General features: G+C 48.9%; 1 protein-coding gene across 6 annotated transcripts in view; it reads right to left on the bottom strand.

Annotated features, from left to right (window-relative positions):
- Nucleotides 1–23,400, bottom strand: part of XRN1 (5'-3' exoribonuclease 1) — a 425,124-nt gene that overhangs the window by 323,764 nt on the left and 77,960 nt on the right. For all 6 annotated transcript variants that reach the window (XM_063916003.1, XM_063916004.1, XM_063915999.1 and 3 more), the window contains exon 6: nucleotides 14,101–14,186. In XM_063916003.1, coding sequence (XP_063772073.1) covers nucleotides 14,101–14,186 — 86 coding nt within the window. The remainder of the gene's footprint in view (nucleotides 1–14,100; nucleotides 14,187–23,400) is intronic.

The raw sequence follows: 23,400 nt of genomic DNA, 5'->3' as shown, positions 1-23,400 counted from the left end.
ACTCTATGTGGAAGGAAACTTTACCTTCTTGGAGTCTGCTTCCGAATCCAAAATATCTGTCAATTCTTTACCAAAAAGAATATCTCCAGAAAAAGGCAAATATTCCAAAACCTTCTTAGAGTATGAATCAGCTTTCCACGTATGTAGCCAAACTGCTCTGCAAGCAGCTATTGTTGAAGCGGATGCCCTGGAGGCAATAGTACCCATATCCAATGCTGCTTCTTCCAAGAACATTGCCGCCTGTTTTATATGTGCTATATGGGATTTTTGCTCTCTAGATGCTATTGAAAAATCCCCCTCCAATGCATCAGCCCAGGCAGCCACTGCCTTTGCCATCCAAGCTGAAGCCATGGCTGGCCTTATGACAGCCCCAGACAGGGAAAAAATAAGATTTTACTTACCGATAAATCTATTTCTCGTAGTCCGTAGTGGATGCTGGGGACTCCGTCAGGACCATGGGGAATAGCGGCTCCGCAGGAGACAGGGCACAAAAATAAAGCTTTAGGATCAGGTGGTGTGCACTGGCTCCTCCCCCTATGACCCTCCTCCAAGCCTCAGTTAGGATACTGTGCCCGGACGAGCGTACACAATAAGGAAGGATATTGAATCCCGGGTAAGACTCATACCAGCCACACCAATCACACCGTACAACTTGTGATCTGAACCCAGTTAACAGTATGACAAACGTAGGAGCCTCTGAACAGACGGCTCACAACAATAACAACCCGATTTTTTTGTAACAATAACTATGTACAAGTATTGCAGACAATCCGCACTTGGGATGGGCGCCCAGCATCCACTACGGACTACGAGAAATAGATTTATCGGTAAGTAAAATCTTATTTTCTCTGACGTCCTAAGTGGATGCTGGGGACTCCGTCAGGACCATGGGGATTATACCAAAGCTCCCAAACGGGCGGGAGAGTGCGGATGACTCTGCAGCACCGAATGAGAGAACTCCAGGTCCTCTTTAGCCAGGGTATCAAATTTGTAGAATTTTACAAACGTGTTCTCCCCCGACCACGTAGCTGCTCGGCAGAGTTGTAATGCCGAGACCCCCCGGGCAGCCGCCCAGGATGAGCCCACTTTCCTTGTGGAATGGGCCTTGACAGATTTTGGTTGTGGCAAGCCTGCCACAGAATGTGCAAGTTGAATTGTGCTACAAATCCAACGAGCAATCGTCTGCTTAGAAGCAGGAGCACCAAGCTTGTTGGGTGCATACAATATAAACAGCGAGTCAGACTTTCTGACTCCAGCCGTTCTTGAAATATATATTTTCAATGCCCGGACCACGTCCAACAACTTGGAATCCTCCAAATCGTTAGTAGCCGCAGGCACCACAATAGGCTGGTTCAGGTGAAACGCTGACACCACCTTAGGCAGAAAATGAGGACGCGTCCGCAGTTCTGCCCTGTCCGAATGGAAAATCAGATATGGGCTCTTATGTGATAAAGCCGCTAATTCTGATACTCTCCTGGCTGAAGCCAGGGCCAGTAGCATGGTTACTTTCCATGTAAGATATTTCAACTCCACCGATTTGAGTGGCTCAAACCAATGGGATTTGAGAAAATCCAAAACTACATTAAGATCCCACGGTGCCACTGGGGGCACAAACGGGGGCTGTATATGTAGTACTCCTTTTACAAAAGTCTGGACTTCAGGAACTGAAGCCAATTCTTTCTGGAAGAAAATCGACAGGGCCGAAATTTGAACCTTAATGGACCCCAATTTGAGGCCCATAGACAATCCTGTTTGCAGGAAATGTAGGAATCGACCCAGTTGAAATTCCTCCGTGGGGGCCTTCCTGGCCTCACACCACGCAACATATTTTCTCCAAATGCGGTGATAATGTTGTGCAGTCACCTCCTTCCTGGCTTTTACCAGTGTAGGAATGACCTCTTCCGGAATGCCTTTTTCCCTTAGAATTCGGCGTTCAACCGCCATGCCGTCAAACGCAGCCGCGGTAAGTCTTGGAATAGACACGGTCCCTGCTGAAGCAGGTCCCGTCTTAGAGGTAGAGGCCACGGATCCTCCGTGAGCATCTCTTGAAGTTCCGGGTACCAAGTTCTTCTTGGCCAATCCGGAGCCACGAGTATCGTTCTTACTCCCCTTTGCCGTATAATTCTCAGTACTTTTGGTATGAGAGGCAGAGGAGGGAACACATACACTGACTGGAACACCCACGGTGTTACCAGAGCGTCCACAGCTATTGCCTGAGGGTCTCTTGACCTGGCGCAATACCTGTCCAGTTTTTTGTTGAGGCGGGACGCCATCATATCCACCTTTGTCCCAACGGTTCACAATCATGTGGAAGACTTCTGGATGAAGTCCCCACTCTCCCGGGTGTAGATCGTGTCTGCTGAGGAAGTCTGCTTCCCAGTTGTCCACTCCCGGAATGAACACTGCTGACAGTGCTATCACATGATCTTCCGCCCAGCGAAGAATCCTTGCAGCTTCTGCCATTGCTGTCCTGCTTCTTGTGCCGCCCTGTCTGTTTACGTGGGCGACTGCCGTGATGTTGTCCGACTGGATCAACACCGGCTGACCCTGAAGCAGGGGTTTTGCCAGGCTTAGAGCATTGTAAATCGCTCTTAGCTCCAGTATATTTATGTGAAAAGACATCTCCAGGCTTGACCATACTCCCTGGAAGTTTCTTCCCTGTGTGACCGCTCCCCAGCCTCTCAGACTGGCATCCGTGGTCACCAGGACCCAGTCCTGTATGCCGAATCTGCGGCCCTCTAACAGATGAGCACTCTGCAACCACCACAGAAGAGACACCCTTGTCCGTGGTGATAAGGTTATCCGCTGGTGCATCTGCAGATGCGATCCGGACCATTTGTCCAACAGATCCCACTGAAAAGTTCGTGCGTGGAATCTGCCGAATGGAATCGCTTCGTAAGAAGCCACCATCTTTCCCAGGACTCTTGTGCATTGATGCACAGACACTTTTCCTGGTTTTAGGAGGTTCCTGACCAGTTTGGATAACTCCTTGGCTTTCTCCTCCGGAAGAAACACCTTTTTCTGAACCGTGTCCAGAATCATTCCCAGGAACAGCAGACGTGTTGTCGGTGTCAACTGAGATTTTGGAAAATTCAGAATCCACCCGTGTTGTTGCAGCACTAATTGGGTTAGTGCTACTCCGTCCTCCAGCTGTTCTCTGGACCTTGCCCTTATCAGGAGATCGTCCAAGTAAGGGATAATTAATACGCCTCTTCTTCGAAGAAGAATCATCATTTCGGCCATTACCTTGGTAAAGACCCGAGGTGCCGTGGACAATCCAAACAGCAGCGTCTGAAACTGATAATGACAGTTTTGCACCACGAACCTGAGGTACCCTTGATGTGAAGGGCAAATTGGGACATGCAGGTAAGCATCCTTTATGTCCAGGGACACCATAAAGTCCCCTTCTTCCAGATTCGCTATCACTGCTCTGAGTGACTCCATCTTGAATTTGAATTTCTGTATGTACAGGTTCAAAGATTTCAGATTTAGAATAGGTCTTACCGAGCCGTCCGGCTTCGGTACCACAAATAGCGTGGAGTAATACCCTTTTCCTTGTTGTAGGAGGGGTACCTTGACTATCACCTGCTGAGAAAACAGCTTGTGAATGGCTTCCAATACCGTCGCCCTGTCTGAGGGAGACGTTGGCAAAGCAGACTTTAGGAACCGGCGAGGGGGAGACTTCTCGAATTCCAACCTGTAACCCTGAGATACTACCTGCAGGATCCAGGGGTCCACCTGTGAGCAAGCCCACTGTGCGCTGAAATTCTTGAGTCGACCCCCCACCGCTCCTGAGTCCGCTTGTAAAGCCCCAGCGTCATGCTGAGGGCTTTGCAGAACCCTGGGAGGGCTTCTGTTCCTGGGCAAGGGCTGCTTGCTGTCCTCTCTTACCCCTTCCTCTGCCCCGGGGCAGATATGACTGTCCTTTTGCCCGCTTGTTCTTATAGGACCGAAAGGACTGCGGCTGAAAAGACGGTGTCTTTTTCTGTTGGGAGGGGGTCTGAGGTAAAAAGGTGGATTTTCCGGCAGTTGCCGTGGCCACCAGATCCGATAGACCGACGCCAAATAATTCCTCCCCTTTATACGGCAATACTTCCATATGTCGTTTAGAATCCGCATCACCTGACCACTGTCGCGTCCATAAACTTCTTCTGGCAGATATGGACATCGCATTTACTCTCGATGCCAGAGTGCAAATATCCCTCTGAGCATCTCGCATATAAAGAAAAGCATCCTTTAATTGCTCTATAGTCAATAAAATACTGTCCCTATCCAGGGTATCAATATTTTCAGTCAGGGAATCCGACCAGACCACCCCAGCACTGCACATCCAGGCTGAGGCGATGGCTGGTCGCAGTATAACACCAGTATGTGTGTATATACTTTTTAGGGTAGTTTCCAGCCTCCTATCAGCTGGATCCTTGAGGGCGGCCGTATCAGGAGACGGTAACGCCACTTGTTTTGATAAGCGTGTGAGCGCCTTATCCACCCTAGGGGGTGTTTCCCAGCGCGCCCTAACCTCTGGCGGGAAAGGGTATAATGCTAATAACTTTTTTGAAATTAGCATTTTTCTATATGGGTTAAACCACGCTTCATCACATACATCATTTAATTCCTCTGATTCAGGAAAAACTACAGGTAGTTTTTTCACCCCCCACATAATACCCCTTTTTGTGGTACTTGCAGTATCAGAGATATGCAAAGCCTCCTTCATTGCCGTGATCATATAACGTGTGGCCCTACTTGAAAATACGTTTGTTTCTTCACCGTCGACACTAGATTCAGTGTCCGTGTCTGGGTCTGTGTCGACAGACTGAGGTAAAGGGCGTTTTACAGCCCCTGACGGTGTCTGAGACGCCTGGGCAGGTACCAACTGGTTTTCCGGCCGTCTCATGTCGTCAACTGATTTTTGTAATGTGCTGACATTATCACGTAATTCCATAAACAAAGCCATCCATTCCGGTGTCGACTCCCTGGGGGGTGACATCACCATTATCGGCAATTGCTCTGCCTCCACACCAACATCGTCCTCATACATGTCGACACACACGTACCGACACACAGCAGACACACAGGGAATGCTCTTATCGAAGACAGGACCCCACTAGCCCTTTGGGGAGACAGAGGGAGAGTTTGCCAGCACACACCCAAGCGCTATAATATATATGGGAACAACCTTATATAAGTGTTGTATCCTTATAGCAGCTTAAATATATAAAATATCGCCAAAAAAAGTGCCCCCCCCTCTCTGTTTTACCCTGTTTCTGTAGTGCAGTGCAGGGGAGAGTCCTGGGAGCCTTCCTCACAGCGGAGCTGAGCAGGAAAATGGCGCTGTGTGCTGAGGAGAATAAGCCCCGCCCCCTATTCCGGCGGGCTTTTCTCCCGGAGTTTGAGATATCTGGCATGGGTTTAATACATCCATATAGCCTCAAGGGCTATATGTGATGTATTTTTTAGCCATAAAAGGTATTATACATTGCTGCCCAGGGCGCCCCCAGCAGCGCCCTGCACCCTCCGTGACCTATGGTGTGAAGTGTGTGACAACAATGGCGCACAGCTGCAGTGCTGTGCGCTACCTTCATGAAGACTGAAAAGCCTTCTGCCGCCGGTTTCTGGACCTTCAATCTTCAGCATCTGCAAGGGGGGTCGGCGGCGCGGCTCCGGGACGAACCCCAGGGTGAGACCTGTGTTCCGACTCCCTCTGGAGCTAATGGTGTCCAGTAGCCTAAGAAGCCAATCCATCCTGCACGCAGGTGAGTTGAACTTCTCTCCCCTAAGTCCCTCGATGCAGTGAGCCTGTTGCCAGCAGGACTCACTGAACATAAAAAACCTAAAAACTTTTTCTAAGCAGCTCCTTAAGAGAGCCACCTAGATTGCACCCTGCTCGGACGGGCACAAAAACCTAACTGAGGCTTGGAGGAGGGTCATAGGGGGAGGAGCCAGTGCACACCACCTGATCCTAAAGCTTTATTTTTGTGCCCTGTCTCCTGTGGAGCCGCTATTCCCCATGGTCCTGACGGAGTCCCCAGCATCCACTTAGGACGTCAGAGAAAATGTTTTTTTAAAAACCATCCACTCCCCTATCCATGATATCATTTAAATGATGTTGAAGGCAAAGGTAACGTAGATTTTCGCACTAATCAAATCACATGCGTGTCTACTTTAGGAGCCACCTCCCTTTTTAAATAATCCCCAGCTGGAAGAGGATAAATAAGATTTTACTTACCGATAAATCTATTTCTCGTAGTCCGTAGTGGATGCTGGGACTCCGTAAGGACCATGGGGAATAGCGGCTCCGCAGGAGACAGGGCACAAAATAAAAGCTTAAGGATCAGGTGGTGTGCACTGGCTCCTCCCCCTATGACCCTCCTCCAAGCCTCAGTTAGGATACTGTGCCCGGACGAGCGTACATAATAAGGAAGGATATTGAATCCCGGGTAAGACTCATACCAGCCACACCAATCACACCGTACAACTTGTGATCTGAACCCAGTTAACAGTATGATAAACGCAAAGGAGCCTCTGAAAAGATGGCTCACAACAATAATAACCCGAATTTTTGTAACAATAACTATATACAAGTATTGCAGACAATCCGCACTAGGGATGGGCGCCCAGCATCCACTACGGACTACGAGAAATAGATTTATCGGTAAGTAAAATCTTATTTTCTCTGACGTCCTAGTGGATGCTGGGACTCCGTAAGGACCATGGGGATTATACCAAAGCTCCCAAACGGGCGGGAGAGTGCGGATGACTCTACAGCACCGAATGAGAGAACTCCAGGTCCTCCTCAGCCAGGGTATCAAATTTGTAGAATTTAGCAAACGTGTTTGCCCCTGACCAAGTAGCTGCTCGGCAAAGTTGTAAAGCCGAGACCCCTCGGGCAGCCGCCCAAGATGAGCCCACTTTCCTTGTGGAATGGGCTTTTACTGATTTTGGCTGTGGCAATCCTGCCACAGAATGTGCAAGCTGAATTGTACTACAAATCCAACGAGCAATCGTCTGCTTAGAAGCAGGAGCACCCAGCTTGTTGGGTGCATACAGGATAAACAGCGAGTCAGATTTTCTGACTCCAGCCGTCCTGGAAACATATATTTTCAAGGCCCTGACAACGTCAAGCAACTTAGAGTCCTCTAAGTCCCTGGTAGCCGCAGGTACCACAATAGGTTGGTTCATGTGAAATGCAGAAACCACCTTAGGTAGAAATTGAGGACGAGTCCTCAATTCCGCCCTGTCAGAATGAAAAATTAAGTAAGGGCTTTTATATGATAAAGCCGCCAATTCTGACACACGCCTGGCTGAAGCCAAGGCTAACAGCATCGACACCTTCCATGTGAGATATTTTAAGTCCACAGTGGAAAGTGGTTCAAACCAATGTGACTTTAGAAAACTCAACACCACATTGAGATCCCAAGGTGCCACTGGAGGCACAAAAGGAGGCTGTATGTGCAGCACCCCTTTTACAAATGTCTGAACTTCAGGTACTGAAGCCAGTTCTTTCTGGAAGAAAATCGACAGGGCCGAAATTTGAACCTTAATGGACCCTAATTTTAGGCCCATAGACAGTCCTGTTTGCAGGAAATGAAGGAAACGACCCAGTTGAAATTCCTCTGTAGGGGCCTTCTTGGCCTCACACCACGCAACATATTTACACCAAATGCGGTGATAATGTTTTGCGGTTACGTCCTTCCTGGCTTTGACCAGAGTAGGGATGACTTCTTCTGGAATGCCTTTTTCCCTCAGGATCCGGCGTTCAACCGCCATGCCGTCAAACGCAGCCGCGGTAAGTCTTGGAACAGACAAGGTCCCTGCAGTAGCAGGTCCTTTCTTAGAGGTAGAGGCCACGGTTCGTCCGTGAGCATCTCTTGAAGTTCCGGGTACCAAGTCCTTCTTGGCCAATCCGGAACCACGAGTATAGTTCTTACTCCTCTCCTTCTTATGATTCTCAGTACTTTTGGTATGAGAGGCAGAGGAGGGAACACATACACTGACTGGTACACCCACGGCGTTACCAGAGCGTCCACTGCTATTGCCTGAGGGTCCCTTGACCTGGCGCAATATCTGTCCAGTTTTTTGTTTAGACGTGACGCCATCATGTCCACCTTTGGTTTTTCCCAACGGTTTACAATCAGGTGGAAGACTTCTGGGTGAAGTCCCCACTCTCCCGGGTGAAGGTCGTGTCTGCTGAGGAAGTCTGCTTCCCAGTTGTCCACTCCCGGAATGAACACTGCTGACAGTGCTATCACATGATTTTCCGCCCAGCGAAGAATCCTTGCAGCTTCTGCCATTGCCCTCCTGCTTCTCGTGCCGCCCTGTCTGTTTACGTGGGCGACTGACGTGATGTTGTCCGATTGGATCAACACCGCCTGACCCTGAAGCAGAGGTTTTGCTTGACTTAGGGCATTGTAAATGGCCCTTAGTTCCAGAATGTTTATATGAAGAGATGTTTCCATGCTTGACCACAAGCCCTGGAAATTCCTTCCCTGTGTGACTGCTCCCCAGCCTCTCAGGCTGGCATCCGTGGTTACCAGGATCCAATCCTGAATGCCAAATCTGCGGCCCTCTAGTAGATGAGCACTCTGCAGCCACCACAGGAGAGACACCCTTGTCCTTGGCGACAGGGTTATCCGCTGATGCATCTGCAGATGCGATCCGGACCATTTGTCCAGTAGATCCCACTGAAACGTTCTTGCATGGAATCTTCCGAATGGAATCGCTTCGTAAGAAGCCACCATTTTTCCCAGAACCCTCGTGCACTGATGCACTGAGACCTGGCCTGGTTTTAGGAGGTTCCTGACTAGCTCGGATAACTCCCTGGCCTTCTCCTCCGGGAGAAACACCTTCTTCTGGACTGTGTCCAGAATCATTCCTAGGAACAGTAGACGTGTCGTTGGAATCAGCTGCGATTTTGGAATATTTAGAATCCACCCGTGCTGACGTAACACTACCTGAGATAGTGCTACTCCGACTTCTAACTGTTCCCTGGATCTTGCCCTTATCAGGAGATCGTCCAAGTAAGGGATAATTAAAATGCCTTTTCTTCGTAGAAGAATCATCATTTCGGCCATTACCTTGGTAAAGACCCGAGGTGCCGTGGACAATCCAAACGGCAGCGTCTGAAACTGATAATGACAGTTTTGTACTACAAACCTGAGGTACCCTTGGTGAGAAGGGTATATTGGGACGTGGAGATAAGCATCTTTGATGTCCAGAGACACCATATAGTCCCCTTCTTCCAGGTTCGATATCACTGCTCTGAGTGACTCCATCTTGAATTTGAACCTTTTTATGTAAGTGTTCAAGGATTTCAGATTTAAAATTGGTCTCACCGAGCCGTCCGGCTTCGGTACCACAAACAGCGTGGAATAATACCCCTTTCCTTGTTGCAGGAGGGGTACCTTGATTATCACCTGCTGGGAATACAGCTTGTGAATGGCTTCCAAAACTGCCTCCTTGTCGGAGGGAGACTTTGGTAAAGCAGACTTCAGGAACCGACGAGGGGGAAACGTCTCGAATTCCAGTTTGTACCCCTGCGATACTACCTGTAGAATCCAGGGATCCACTTGCGAGTGAGCCCACTGCGCGTTGAAATTCTTGAGACGGGCCCCCACCATATCTGAGTCTGCTTGTAAAGCCCCAGCGTCATGCTGAAGGCTTGGCAGAAGCAGGGGAGGGCTTCTGCTCCTGGGAAGCGGCTGCATGGTGCAGTCTTTTTCCTCTTCCTCTGCCCCGGGGCAGAAAGGAGTGGCCTTTTGCTCGCTTGTACTTATGGGAACGAAAGGACTGAGTTTGAAAAGACGGTGTCTTTTTCTGCTGATGTGAAGTGACCTGGGGTAAAAAGGTGGATTTTCCAGCCGTTGCCGGGGCCACCAGGTCCGATAGACCAGCCCCAAATAACTCCTCCCCTTTATACGGCAATACTTCCATGTGCCGTTTGGAATCCGCATCCCCTGACCACTGTCGCGTCCATAACGCTCTTCTGGCAGAGATGGACATAGCACTTACTCTTGATGCCAGGGTGCAAATATCCCTCTGTGCATCACGCATATATAGTAATGCATCCTTTAAATGTTCTATAGTTAACAAAATATTGTCCCTATCCAGGGTATCAATATTCTCAGTCAGGGAATCCGACCATGCGACTCCAGCACTGCACATCCAGGCTGAGGCGATTGCTGGTCGCAGTATAACACCAGTATGTGTGTATATACTTTTTAGGATATTTTCCAGCCTTCTATCAGCTGGTTCTTTGAGGGTGGCCGTATCAGGAGACGGTAACGCTACTTGTTTAGATAAACTTGTGAGCGCCTTATCTACCCTAGGGGGTGTTTCCCAACGCGCCCTAACCTCTGGCGGGAAGGGATATAATGCTAATAATTTTTTAGAAATTAGCTGTTTTTTATCGGGGGAAACCCACGCTTTATCACACACCTCATTTATTTCCTCTGACTCAGGAAAAACTATTGGTAGTTTTTTCACACCCCACATAATACCCTTCTTTGTGGTACTTGTAGTGTCAGAAAGGTTCAATGCCTCTTTCATTGCCGTGATCATGTAACGTGTGGCCCTACTGGACATTACGTTTGTCTCGTCACCGTCGACACTAGACTCAGTATCTGTGTCAGGGTCTGTGTCGACCCACTGAGGTAACGGGCGTTTTAGCGCCCCTGACGGTGTCTGAGACGCCTGGACAGGCACTAATTGATTTGCCGGCTGTCTCATGTCGTCAACAGTTTTTTGCAAATTGCTGACATTATCACTTAATTGTTTAAATACAATCATCCAGTCAGGTGTCGACTCCCTAGGGGGTGACATCACCAACACAGGCAACTGCTCCGCCTCCACATCATTTTCCTCCTCATACATGTCGACACACGCGTACCGACACACAGCACACACACCGGGAATGCTCTGATAGAGGACAGGACCCCACTTAGCCCTTTGGAGAGACAGAGGGAGAGTCTGCCAGCACACACCCAGCGCTATATATATATACAGGGATAACCTTATATAAGTGTTATTCCCTTATAGCTGCTGTTATTATCGTTATTTGCTGCCAAAAATGCCCCCCCTTCTCTTTTTTACCCTGATTCTGAAGCAGGACTGCAGGGGAGAGTCAGGGAGCCGTCCTTCCAGCGGAGCTGTGAGGGAAAATGGCGCTTGTGTGCTGAGGAGATAGGCTCCGCCCCTTCACGACGTCCTTATCTCCCGCTTTTTTGTGTAAAAATGGCAGGGGTTAAAATACATCCATATAGCCCAGGAGCTATATGTGATGTATTCTTTTTGCCACCTAAGGTATATACTGTTATATTGCGTCTCAGGGCGCTCCCCCCCAGCGCCCTGCACCCTCAGTGACCGGAGTGTGAAGTGTGCTGAGAGCAATGGCGCACAGCTTCGGTGCTGTGCGCTACCTTAGTCTGAAGACAGGATGTCTTCTGCCGCCGATTTCACCGGACCTCTTCGTCTCTTCTGGCTCTGTAAGGGGGACGGCGGCGCGGCTCCGGTGACCCATCCAGGCTGAACCTGTGATCGTCCCTCTGGAGCTAATGTCCAGTAGCCTAAGAAACCCGATCCACTCTGCACTCAGGTGAGTCCGTTTCTTCTCCCCTTAGTCCCACGATGCAGTGAGCCTGTTGCCAGCAGGACTCACTGAAAATAAAAAAAACTAAAACTAAACTTTTATTCTAAGCAGCTCAGGAGAGCCACCTAGATTGCACCCTTCTCGGTCGGGCACAAAAATCTAACTGAGGCTTGGAGGAGGGTCATAGGGGGAGGAGCCAGTGCACACCACCTGATCCTTAAGCTTTTATTTTGTGCCCTGTCTCCTGCGGAGCCGCTATTCCCCATGGTCCTTACGGAGTCCCAGCATCCACTAGGACGTCAGAGAAATTGGAATTCCATTTCTTAGGAATTCTAAACTTCTTATTGGGCGTTGCCCAAGCCTCTTCCATGATTTCCGTCAGCTGATCTGACCCCGGAAACTCAGTCTTAACTTTGGGACGTTTAAACAAAGGAGCCTTGGTTTTTAACACAGGCTATGCTGAATCCTCTAAGGATAGAATGGCTTTCATTGCTTTAATTAACTCAGCTATATCCACTGAGCTGAGACCTTCCTCCTCCTCTTCGTATGCCGAAGTAGAATTTATTGAGCTTTCATCCTCCGATGAATCCTCATCTGAAACATGTGTAGCCTGTGAGAATGAAGATTTACTTACCACTGGCTTATCAGCCTGTTTCTTTTGAGAGGCTGCTGCTGGAAGTGATAAACCGCAGGTGGGAAGCTGCATGTAATGGTTAATCATGTAACCTATCCCTGGTACAGGAGTTGGAATTATCTGTTCAGCTATACTGGATAATGTCTGTGCAAACACAGCCCAAGGTGGATCAACCTGCACCTGAATCTGCCTTGTATTTTTCAAGAGACCCTGGTGAAAGCTAAAACAATTTGCACACAAACCATCCTGAACCAGATCCTGAGAGGTTAACACAGCTTTGCAAGACAAACATGATATGAGTGTTGGTGTTACTGTGAGTGTATCTTCCTCACCTTTGCCGCTCTTAGACATGATTAAAAAAAAATCAACACTTCCACAGCGTACTACACAATTTGTGACTGTAATCACTTTAAGCTTTTTAAAGAGACATACAATCCGACCCTACCCATGCACCAGCATTGAGGATCGGAATAGAACAAAACTGACAGAATTATAGTAAAGTCAGCAATCACACTAGCAGTCAGTCACATGTTATACATTAGTATAATAAGCAATATGAGCACATCATCAAACTACAACTACATTTCAAGTATGTAGGAGAACATATTACTGAATCAGGTTTAAACAGATCTACCGTATTCAGATGCATAGCGAAAGAAACAGTAATAGTATAGACTCATATGCAATAGGCACTTATGTAACTATTCGTACTCAAAAGGTAGATAGAGACTTAGGAGCAGATGTATTAAGCCTGGAGAAGTGCTAAAGTGGTGATAAAGCAGTGATAAGTACCAGGTGATAATGCACCAGTCAATAAGCTCCTAACTACTATTTTACATATTAGAGCTGATTGGCTAATGCGTTATCACCTTGTACTTATCACTGCTTTATCACTTCTCCAGGCTTAATACATCTGCCCCTTAGTACTGTATTACCCGTATTCAGTAGAGTGGGATACAGGGAGACTCGTACCGCTTCCAGGACCGATCAATACCTATAGTGAACAGACGCTCCGTGAACACAGATGCACCAGTCACACAGCCGCCTATGCTGCGACTGGGTCCCCCTCATGTACAGCGTCTGAAACGGAAGCGAGAAAACAGTTCACGGTGGGAGACTCGGAGGAAACTGGTCATGAAACGGGGAGAGGGGTGACCAGGGGAGCGTCTGACTCCCCACTGCTTACATCAACCCTAGGGATCGCGGTCTCATACTATTCTAGGAGACTCTGATCCCTAAAGCCTAGCGCTGGTGCACCCGAGGTGGCAGCCACATCAGTGACTGTTTGGTAGCCACCTCCCAAAACAATGTGGCTGTGTCAGTATTCCCCTTCTAAGCGGAACCGATGCCTTACCTTCTGCCCATGCTCTGGCCACAGCCTGGTAACGTCTGCTGGATCTGCTAGCATATCTGACACAGACACCCACGAGTACAGTGCTGTTTTGGTGGTAAAGTGTTGTCATGACACGGTGGAGAGTTGTTGGAGCGACTCTTTCTAAGGTACGTATAAGACGCTGTTTAGAAAGATCAAAATTTAGCCTGAGCCAGGAGGCGGGGATATATGGATGGGCCCGTTGCATGCTGGGAGGCCGAAAAGCTCTGACCGATTGGTGCAAATCCACTGTCACTTCATCATATCCCAATGTTATCCTGTGGATAACCTGTGGACCCTGCTTGAGAAATGGTGAGTTTTTGGAGGCACCTCTATGGGGTTTTGAAATTGGGTATGATCTGGTGTGCCATTGCTGACATTCCAACACCAGTGCAATGGCAAATCACAGGCATTGCCGACTATTGAGTCAACCCCTTAATAACACAATAAAGTAGAATCCGATTAAAATACGTACATAAAAATTGCATCTCAGTAACAATGATTACCTACCTTTTTTGATTCTTCTTCCCACCAAAGCGAACCTCTTCTCTTAGAAGAGAGAAGTGAATTTCATGGCTTGTTAAACCAAGCATTATCTGTGAAAACAGTTCTCAAAGTTACAATCCAGCGCATTGTTTATAATCTGCATTTTTCCCCCCAAGAACATCATTAAATTGAATGATTTCTCTATTCTGATGCTGCAACAAGTACTTCCGTACAAATAATAATCATCTCTAATCCAAATTGCAACAAAATGTGTAACTGAAAACATGGTATTAACTGAATTCTGTAACTGCTTGGGTGATAGTGAGGTGCACATAAGATGATATTTTATATACACACACACTCATACATATAGTATACCCCCTCCCATCCTCACTTCAGTTGCTCTATACCTCAAAACAAAACAGGGCACAGCATATAAAAAGGCAATAGCAAATAACCTATATTATGTGGTTGTTCAAGGAATCCTGGGGTAATCTCTACAGACTACAGTAAAGGATACCATATATTAGACCTGGACAACCTGTGGCTCTCCAGCTGTTGTAACACTATATATCTCGGCATGCTCTGCCACAGTTTTAGCATTTCATAATAGCAAGAGTGTAGCAGGGCATTCTGGGACTTGTAGTTCTACAACAGCTGGAACGCCACAGGTTGGCCAGGCCTGCCCTATGTTTTTATTTTCTGTACAGAACTCAGAGTTTTGGGTGCTCAAACGGTCGCTTTGAAATCAATATTCTAGGTGTCAGCAATGTGATAACATATTATACAAAATATATTTTCCACTTACTAATGTGTACGTATCAGGATGTGAAAAAAAATCATAATTTAAAACATTTTTTAAAAAAAGTTTTTGGTTTTTTTTTAATTTAAATTGGATTTTTATTAAAATGATCAAGCCAATAAATAAACCAAGTAAAATCAATAAGAAAGTTCTTTAAAAAATAGGATTTTGGTACTTACCGGTAAATCCTTTTCTCCTAGTCCGTAGAGGATGCTGTGGACTCCAAAAGGACCATGGGGTATAGACTGGATCCGCAGGAGCTTGGGCACACTGAAAGACTTAAACTGGGTGTGAACTGGCTCCTCCCTCTATGCCCCTCCTCCAGACCTCAGTTATAGGAACTGTGCCCAGGAGAGACGGACATTTCGAGGAAAGGATTTTTGTGTAAACTAAGGGGTACAAACATACCAGCCCACATCACAACGATACCGTACAACCGGAGTAACAGTAAACCAGATAACAGTATGAAAAACTACAGCAACAAGCTGAAAACAGAAATACACAACCCGTGTATAAACTAAGTGAACCTACAAGGGAACACTGCAAGAAACAGTTCGCACTGGGACGGGCGCCCAGCATCCTCTACGGACTAGGAGAAAAGGATTTACCGGTAAGTACCAAAATCCTATTTTCTCTTACGTCCTAGAGGATGCTGGGGACTCCAAAAGGACCATGGGGTTTATACCAAAGCTCCAGACCGGGCGGGAGAGTGCGGACAACTCTGCAGCACCGACTGAGCAAACGCAAGGTCCTCATCAGCCAGGGTATCAAACTTATAGAACTTGGCAAAAGTGTTTGAACCCGATCAGGTAGCCGCTCGGCAGAGCTGTAAAGCCGAGACGCCCCGGGCAGCCGCCCAAGACGAGCCCACTTTCATGGTAAAATGGGCTTTCACTGACTTCGGCACCGGTAACCCGGCCGAAGAATGAGCCTGCTGAATCGTACTACAAATCCAGCGTGCAATAGTCTATTTTGAAGCAGGATGACCAATCTTGTTGGAAGCATACAGGACAAACAGCGCCTCAGTTTTTCTGGCAACAGCCGTACGGACGACGTTGATCTTCAAAGTCATCACTACATCCAGAGACCTTGGAACTGCCACAGCATCCCCAGCCACCGGTACCACAATAGGTTGGTTAATGTGAAACGAAGAGACCACCTTTGGTAAAAATTGTTGACGAGTCCTCAATTCTGCCCTATCTGAATGAAAGATCAAGTACGGGCTCTTATGAGATAAGGCCGCCAACTCAGACACTCGCCTGGCAGATGCCAGCGCCAACAGCATGACTACCTTCCAGGTGAGAAACTTCAACTCAACCTTACGCAAAGGCTCAAACCTGGAAGACATGAGAAACTGTAAGACCACATCAAGATCCCATGGGGCCACAGGAGGCACAAACGGAGGATTGATATGCAAAACTCCTTTCACAAAAGTCTGAACCTCTGGGAGGGCAGCCAATTCCCTTTGAAAGAAAATAGACAATGTCGAAATCTGCACCTTGATGGAGCCCAACTTCAGGCCTGCATCCACACCAGCCTGCAAAAAGTGGAGAAAACGCCCCAAATTAAATTCTTCCGCAGGAGCCCTTTTAATCTCACACCAGGAAACATACTTCTTACAAATACGGTGATAATGCTTCGCCGTAACCTCCTTCCTAGCCTTGAGGAGAGTAGGAATGACCTCTCCGGGAATACCTTTACGAGCTAAGATCTGGCGCTCAACTTCCATGCCGTCAAACGCAGCCGCGGTAAGTCTGGAAACACGCATGGACCCTGCAACAACAGGTCCTCTCTTAGAGGAAGCGGTCAAGGATCTTCCCCTAGTAATTCCTGAAGCTCCGGATACCAGGCCCTTCTTGGCCAATCTGGAACTACGAGAATCGCCTGAACCCTTGCTCGCCGAATGATCCCCAGTACCTTTGGAATGAGAGGAAGTGGAGGGAGCACATACACCGACTTGAACACCCACGGAGACACCAGGGCGTCCACCGCACTGGCTTGGGGGTCCCTTGACCTGGAACAATACCTCGGGAGCTTCTTGTTGAGACGAGACGCCATCATGTCTATCAGAGGGAGTCCCCAACGCTTTGTCACTTCTGCAAACACCTCTTGATGAAGAGCCCACTCTCCCGGATGAAGATCGTGTCTGCTGAGGAAGTCTGCTTCCCAGTTGTCTACTCCCGGGAGGAAGACTGCTGACAGGGCGCTCACGTGTTGTTCCGCCCAGTGAAGGATTCTTGTGGCCTCCGCCATTGCCGCTCTGCTCCTTGTGCCGCCTTGACGGTTGATATGTGCCACCGCTGTGATGTTGTCTGACTGTACCAGGACAGATCGACCCTGAAGATGGATTCTTGCCTGTAGCAGGCCGTTGTAAATGGCTTTTAACTCGAGAACATTTATGTGGAGACCCGCTTCCTGGAGCGACCATCTCCCCTGGAAGTTCCTGCCTTGGGTGACTGCACCCTAGCCCCGGAGACTTGCATCTGTTGTCAGAAGTACCAAGTCCAGGATACCGAACCGGCGTCCCTCTAGGAGGTGAGACCCTTGTAGCCACCACAGGAGGGAAATTCTGGCTCTGGGAGATAAACTTATCTTCCGGTGCATGTGCAGGTGAGACCCGGACCATTTGCTCAGCAAGTCCCACTGAAACACCCGGGCATGAAACCTGCCGAACGGAATGGCTTCGTACGACGCAACCATCTTCCCCAGAACCCGCGTACATTGATGGATGGACACAGTCTTCGGCCTCAGAAGTTCCCTGACCATCGACTGCAGTTCTAGAGCCTTTTCCTGTGGAAGAAAAACTCTCTGTAGCCCCGTGTCCAGAATCATACCCAGAAAAGACAGCCGGGTGGTCAGAATCAACTGAGATTTTGGCAAATTTAGCACCCAACCGTTCTGTCGTAGCACCGCCAGCACCAAATCTAACTCCTTAGCAACCTTTCCTCGGACCTCGCCTTTATCAGGAGATCGTCCAAGTACGGGATAATTGTAACCCCTTGCTTGCGAAGGAGAACCATCATTTCTGCCATGACCTTGGTGAAAACCCTCGGGGCCGTGGAAAGGCCAAACGGCAACGTCTGAAATTAGTAATGAGAATCCTGTATCGCAAACCTGAGGAAGGCCTGATGCGAAGGAAATATCGGGACGTGTAAGTAGGCATCCTTTATGTCGACTGACGCCATACAATCCCCCCCTTCTAAGCTGGAAATCACAGCTCGAAGAGATTCCATCTTGAACTTGAAAACTTTCAAATATGGATTGAGGGATTTAAGATTCAGAATCGGTCTGACCGAACCGTCCGGTTTCGGCACAACAAATAGGCTCGAGTAGAACCCCTCCCCCCGTTGTGACGGGGGAACAGGAACAATGACCCTCTGTTGACAACATTTTTGTATTGCAGCCAGCACCAGCTCCCTGTCCGGAAAAGACGCTGGTAAGGGCGAAACGAAAAACCGGCGAGGGGGCACCTCCCGAAACTCCAGCTTGTATCCCTGAGATACAATCTCTAGGACCCAAGGATCGAGGCTTGATTGAATCCAGACCTGACTGAAGACTCGGAGACGGCCCCCCACCGGTCCGGACTCCCCCAGGGAAGCCCCAACGTCATGCGGTGGACTTGGTAGAGGCAGGGGAGGACTTTTGGTCCTGGGCGCCCGACACGGCAGGCGACTTCCTACCCCTTCCTTTACCTTTTGAAGCGAGGAAGGACGAACCTTTTCCACGCCTGTATTTATTGGGACGAAAGGACTGCATCTGCTGATGTGGTGCCTTTGTGTGTTGTGTGGGAACATAGGGAAGAAAAGAGGACTTACCCGCCGTCGCGGTAGAGACCAGGTCCGCCAAGCCGTCCCCAAACAAGACATTACCTTTGAAGGGTAAAGCTTCCATAGGTCTCTTGGAGTCGGCATCAGCATTCCATTAATGGATCCACAACGCCCTCCTTGCCGATATTGACATGGCATTGGCTCTTGATCCCAAGAGACAAACATCCCTCGCCGCATCCTTCAGGTAATCTGCAGCGTCCTTGATATAACCAAGAGTCAGAAGAATATTATCTTTATCAAGGGTATCCAGATCAGCAGCTAAATTCTCAGCCCATTTAGCAATAGCACTACTCACCCACACCGACGCCACTGCAGGCCCGAGCAATGCACCCGTATTAGCGAAAATGGACTTCAGAGACGTCTCCAGCTTGCGATCCACTGGATCCTTGAGAGCTGCCGTGTCAGGAGACGGAAGCGCCACCTTCTTAGACAAACGAGATAGAGCTTTGTCAACATTTGGAGACGACTCCCATTTTTCCCTGTCATCAGAGGGGAAAGGATACGCCATGTAAATCCTCTTGGGAATCTGCCACCTCTTATCCGGCGACTCCCAAGCTTTTTCACAAAGAGTATTCATTTCATGAGAGGGGGGAAACTTCACTTCAGGTTTTTTCCCTTTGAACAAACAAATCCTTGTTTCATGCACCGCAGGTTCATCAGAAATGTGTAAAACATCCTTTATAGCCACAATCATGTACTGAATACTCTTTACTAAACTTGGATGCAAAGCAGCCTCAGAAAAATCGACCTCAGAATCAGAGTCCGTGTCGGTATCAGTATCTACCACTTGAGTAAACGGCCGCTTTTGCGAGCCCGATGGGGTCTGTACCTGAGACAAAGCCTCCTCTATGGACTTCTTCCACACCTGCGTCTGTGACTCAGACTTATCTAACCTCTTTGATAAAGAAGCTACATTCGTATTGGATTGTACTAAGTAATGTGAGTAAATCAGGTGTCGGCTGCGCCGACAGACCTAAATCCAGACCCACAACCGCACCCCCAACAACCTCCTCCGGTGAATCACATTCAGCCTCAGACATGCCGACACGTTTAATAGACACACACTCAGAATGTCTCAGCTAGGGGACAGGCCCACCGTGAAGCCCAGAGAGAGAGACCCAGAGGGAGTATGCCAGCTCACACCCCAGCGCCCATATATCCCTATAAGGGATATATATGACCAGCGCTGCTTTAAATAACCAGAATAATGCACCACACTGTGCCCCCACCCCACCCCGGGATATCTCCCCGTTACTTGCCAGGAGTGATGGAGGTCCGGCCCAGCGTCACCTTCAGCCGCGTGGAGGTGAAAAAGATGGCGCTGTGAGCCGCGTGCTAAGCTCTGCCCCTTCCCGGCGGGCTTCAGCGCACCCGATTTGAAAATGCCGGCGGGGGCTGAGAAACGGTGCCGAAGCACCGAAAATGCTTCTGCCGGCTTCCCTGACCCCAGTGACCTGCTGCCCAGGGCGCCCCCCCTCCCAGCGCCCTGCACCCTGTGAGTGCCGTCAAGTGATGTGTGTGGGAGCATAGAGCGCAGCGCTACCGCTGCGCTGTACCTGGTCACCGAAGTCTTCTGCCGTCCTGAAGTCTTCTGATCTTCTCATACTCACCCGACTTCTTTCTTCTGGCTTCTGTGAGGGGGTGACGGCGTGGCTCCGGGAACAAGAAGCTAGGCGCACCAAGTGATCGAACCCTCTGGAGCTAATGGTGTCCAGTAGCCGAGAAGCAGAGCCCTTAAACTAAGAAGTAGTCTGCTTCTCTCCCCTCACTCCCACGCTGCAGGGAGCCTGTAGCCAGCAGGTCTCCCTGAAAATAAAAAACCTAACAAAAGTCTTTTCCAGAGAAACTCAGTAGAGCTCCCCTAGTGAGTGTCCAGTCAGTCCTGGGCACAAAGTCTAACTGAGGTCTGGAAGAGGGGCATAGAGGGAGGAGCCAGTTCACACCCAGTCTTAAGTCTTTTCAGTGTGCCCAAGCTCCTGCAGATCCCGTCTATACCCCATGGTCCTTTTGGAGTCCCCAGCATCCTCTAGGACGTAAGAGAAAATAAGAATTTACTTACCGATAATTCTATTTCTCGGAGTCCGTAGTGGATGCTGGGGTTCCTGAAAGGACCATGGGGAATAGCGGCTCCGCAGGAGACAGGGCACAAAAAGTAAAGCTTTATGATCAGGTGGTGTGTACTGGCTCCTCCCCCTATGACCCTCCTCCAAGCCTCAGTTAGGATACTGTGCCCGGACGAGCGTACACAATAAGGAAGGATTTATGAATCCCGGGTAAGACTCATACCAGCCACACCAATCACACCGTACAACCTGTGATCTAAACCCAGTTAACAGTATGATAACAGAGGAGCCTCTGAAAGATGGCTCCCTACAACAATAACCCGATTTAGGTAACAATAACTATGTACAATTATTGCAGATAATCCGCACTTGGGATGGGCGCCCAGCATCCACTACGGACTCCGAGAAATAGAATTATCGGTAAGTAAATTCTTATTTTCTCTATCGTCCTAGTGGATGCTGGGGTTCCTGAAAGGACCATGGGGATTATACCAAAGCTCCCAAACGGGCGGGAGAGTGCGGATGACTCTGCAGCACCGAATGAGAGAACTCCAGGTCCTCCTTAGCCAGGGTATCAAATTTGTAGAATTTTACAAACGTGTTCTCCCCCGACCACGTAGCCGCTCGGCAGAGTTGTAATGCCGAGACCCCTCGGGCAGCCGCCCAAGAAGAACCCACCTTCCTTGTGGAGTGGGCTTTTACCGATTTTGGCTGTGGCAGGCCTGCCACAGAATGTGCAAGCTGAATCGTACTACAAATCCAGCGAGCAATAGTCTGCTTAGACGCAGGAGCGCCCAACTTGTTGGGAGCATATAGTATAAACAGTGAGTCAGATTTCCTGACTCCAGCTGTCCTTGAAATGTATATTTTTAAAGCTCTGACAACGTCCAACAACTTGGAGTCCTCCAAGTCGCTTGTAGCCGCAGGCACTACAATAGGCTGGTTCAGATGAAATGCTGACACCACCTTAGGGAGAAAATGTGGACGAGTCCGCAGTTCTGCCCTGTCCGAATGGAAAATCAGATATGGGCTTTTGTAAGATAAAGCTGCCAGTTCTGACACTCTCCTGGCCGAAGCCAGGGCTAGTAGCATGGTCACTTTCCATGTGAGATATTTCAAATCCACATTTTTTAGTGGTTCAAACCAATGAGATTTGAGAAAGTCCAAAACAACATTGAGATCCCACGGTGCCACTGGAGGCACCACAGGGGGCTGTATATGCAGTACTCCCTTAACAAAGGTCTGGACTTCAGGAACTGAAGCCAATTCTTTCTGGAAGAAAATCGACAGGGCCGAAATTTGAACCTTAATAGATCCCAATTTGAGACCCATAGACAATCCTGATTGCAGGAAATGTAGGAATCGACCCAGTTGAAATTCCTCCGTCGGAGCACTCCGATCCTCGCACCACGCAACATATTTTCGCCAAATGCGGTGATAATGTTGCGCGGTTACTTCCTTCCTTGCTTTAATCAAGGTAGGAATGACTTCTTCCGGCATGCCTTTTTCCTTTAGGATCCGGCGTTCAACCGCCATGCCGTCAAACGCAGCCGCGGTAAGTCTTGAAACAGACAGGGACCCTGCTGAAGCAAGTCCCTTCTCAGAGGTAGAGGCCACGGATCCTCCGTGATCATCTCTTGAAGTTCCGGGTACCAAGTCCTTCTTGGCCAATCCGGAACCACTAGTATCGTTCTTACGCCTCTTTGCCGTATAATTCTCAATACTTTTGGTATGAGAGGCAGAGGAGGAAACACATACACCGACTGGTACACCCAAGGCGTTACCAGCGCGTCCACAGCTATTGCCTGCGGGTCTCTTGACCTGGCGCAATACCTGTCCAGTTTTTTGTTGAGGCGAGACGCCATCATGTCCACCATTGGTCTTTCCCAACGGGTTACAAGCATGTGGAAAACTTCTGGATGAAGTCCCCACTCTCCCGGGTGAAGGTCGTGTCTGCTGAGGAAGTCTGCTTCCCAGTTGTCCACTCCCGGGATGAACACTGCTGACAGTGCTATCACATGATTCTCTGCCCAGCGAAGAATCCTTGCAGCTTCTGCCATTGCACTCCTGCTTCTTGTGCCGCCCTGTCTGTTTACATGGGCGACTGCTGTGATGTTGTCCGACTGGATCAACACCGGTTTTCCTTGAAGCAGAGGTTCTGCCTGGCTTAGAGCATTGTAGATTGCTCTTAGTTCCAGAATGTTTATGTGAAGAGACGTTTCCAGGCTCGACCACACGCCCTGGAAGTTTCTTCCTTGTGTGACTGCTCCCCAGCCTCTCAGGCTGGCGTCCGTGGTCACCAGGATCCAATCCTGTATGCCGAATCTGCGGCCCTCCAATAAATGAGCACTCTGCAACCACCACAGAAGAGATACCCTTGTCCTTGGAGACAGGGTTATCCGCTGGTGCATCTGAAGATGCGACCCTGACCATTTGTCCAGCAGATCCCTCTGGAAAATTCTTGCGTGGAATCTGCCGAATGGAATTGCTTCGTAAGAAGCCACCATTTTTCCCAGGACTCTTGTGCATTGATGTACAGACACCTTTCCTGGTTTTAGGAGGTTCCTGACAAGTTCGGATAACTCCTTGGCTTTTTCCTCCGGGAGAAAAACCTTTTTCTGAACCGTGTCCA

The sequence above is a fragment of the Pseudophryne corroboree genome, chromosome 4 (genome assembly GCF_028390025.1).
Source record: "Pseudophryne corroboree isolate aPseCor3 chromosome 4, aPseCor3.hap2, whole genome shotgun sequence".
In the NCBI taxonomy this organism is placed as follows: Eukaryota; Metazoa; Chordata; class Amphibia; order Anura; family Myobatrachidae; genus Pseudophryne; species Pseudophryne corroboree.
Note: the sequence above shows the minus strand (reverse complement) of the source record. Positions and strands in the feature narration are given on the sequence as shown.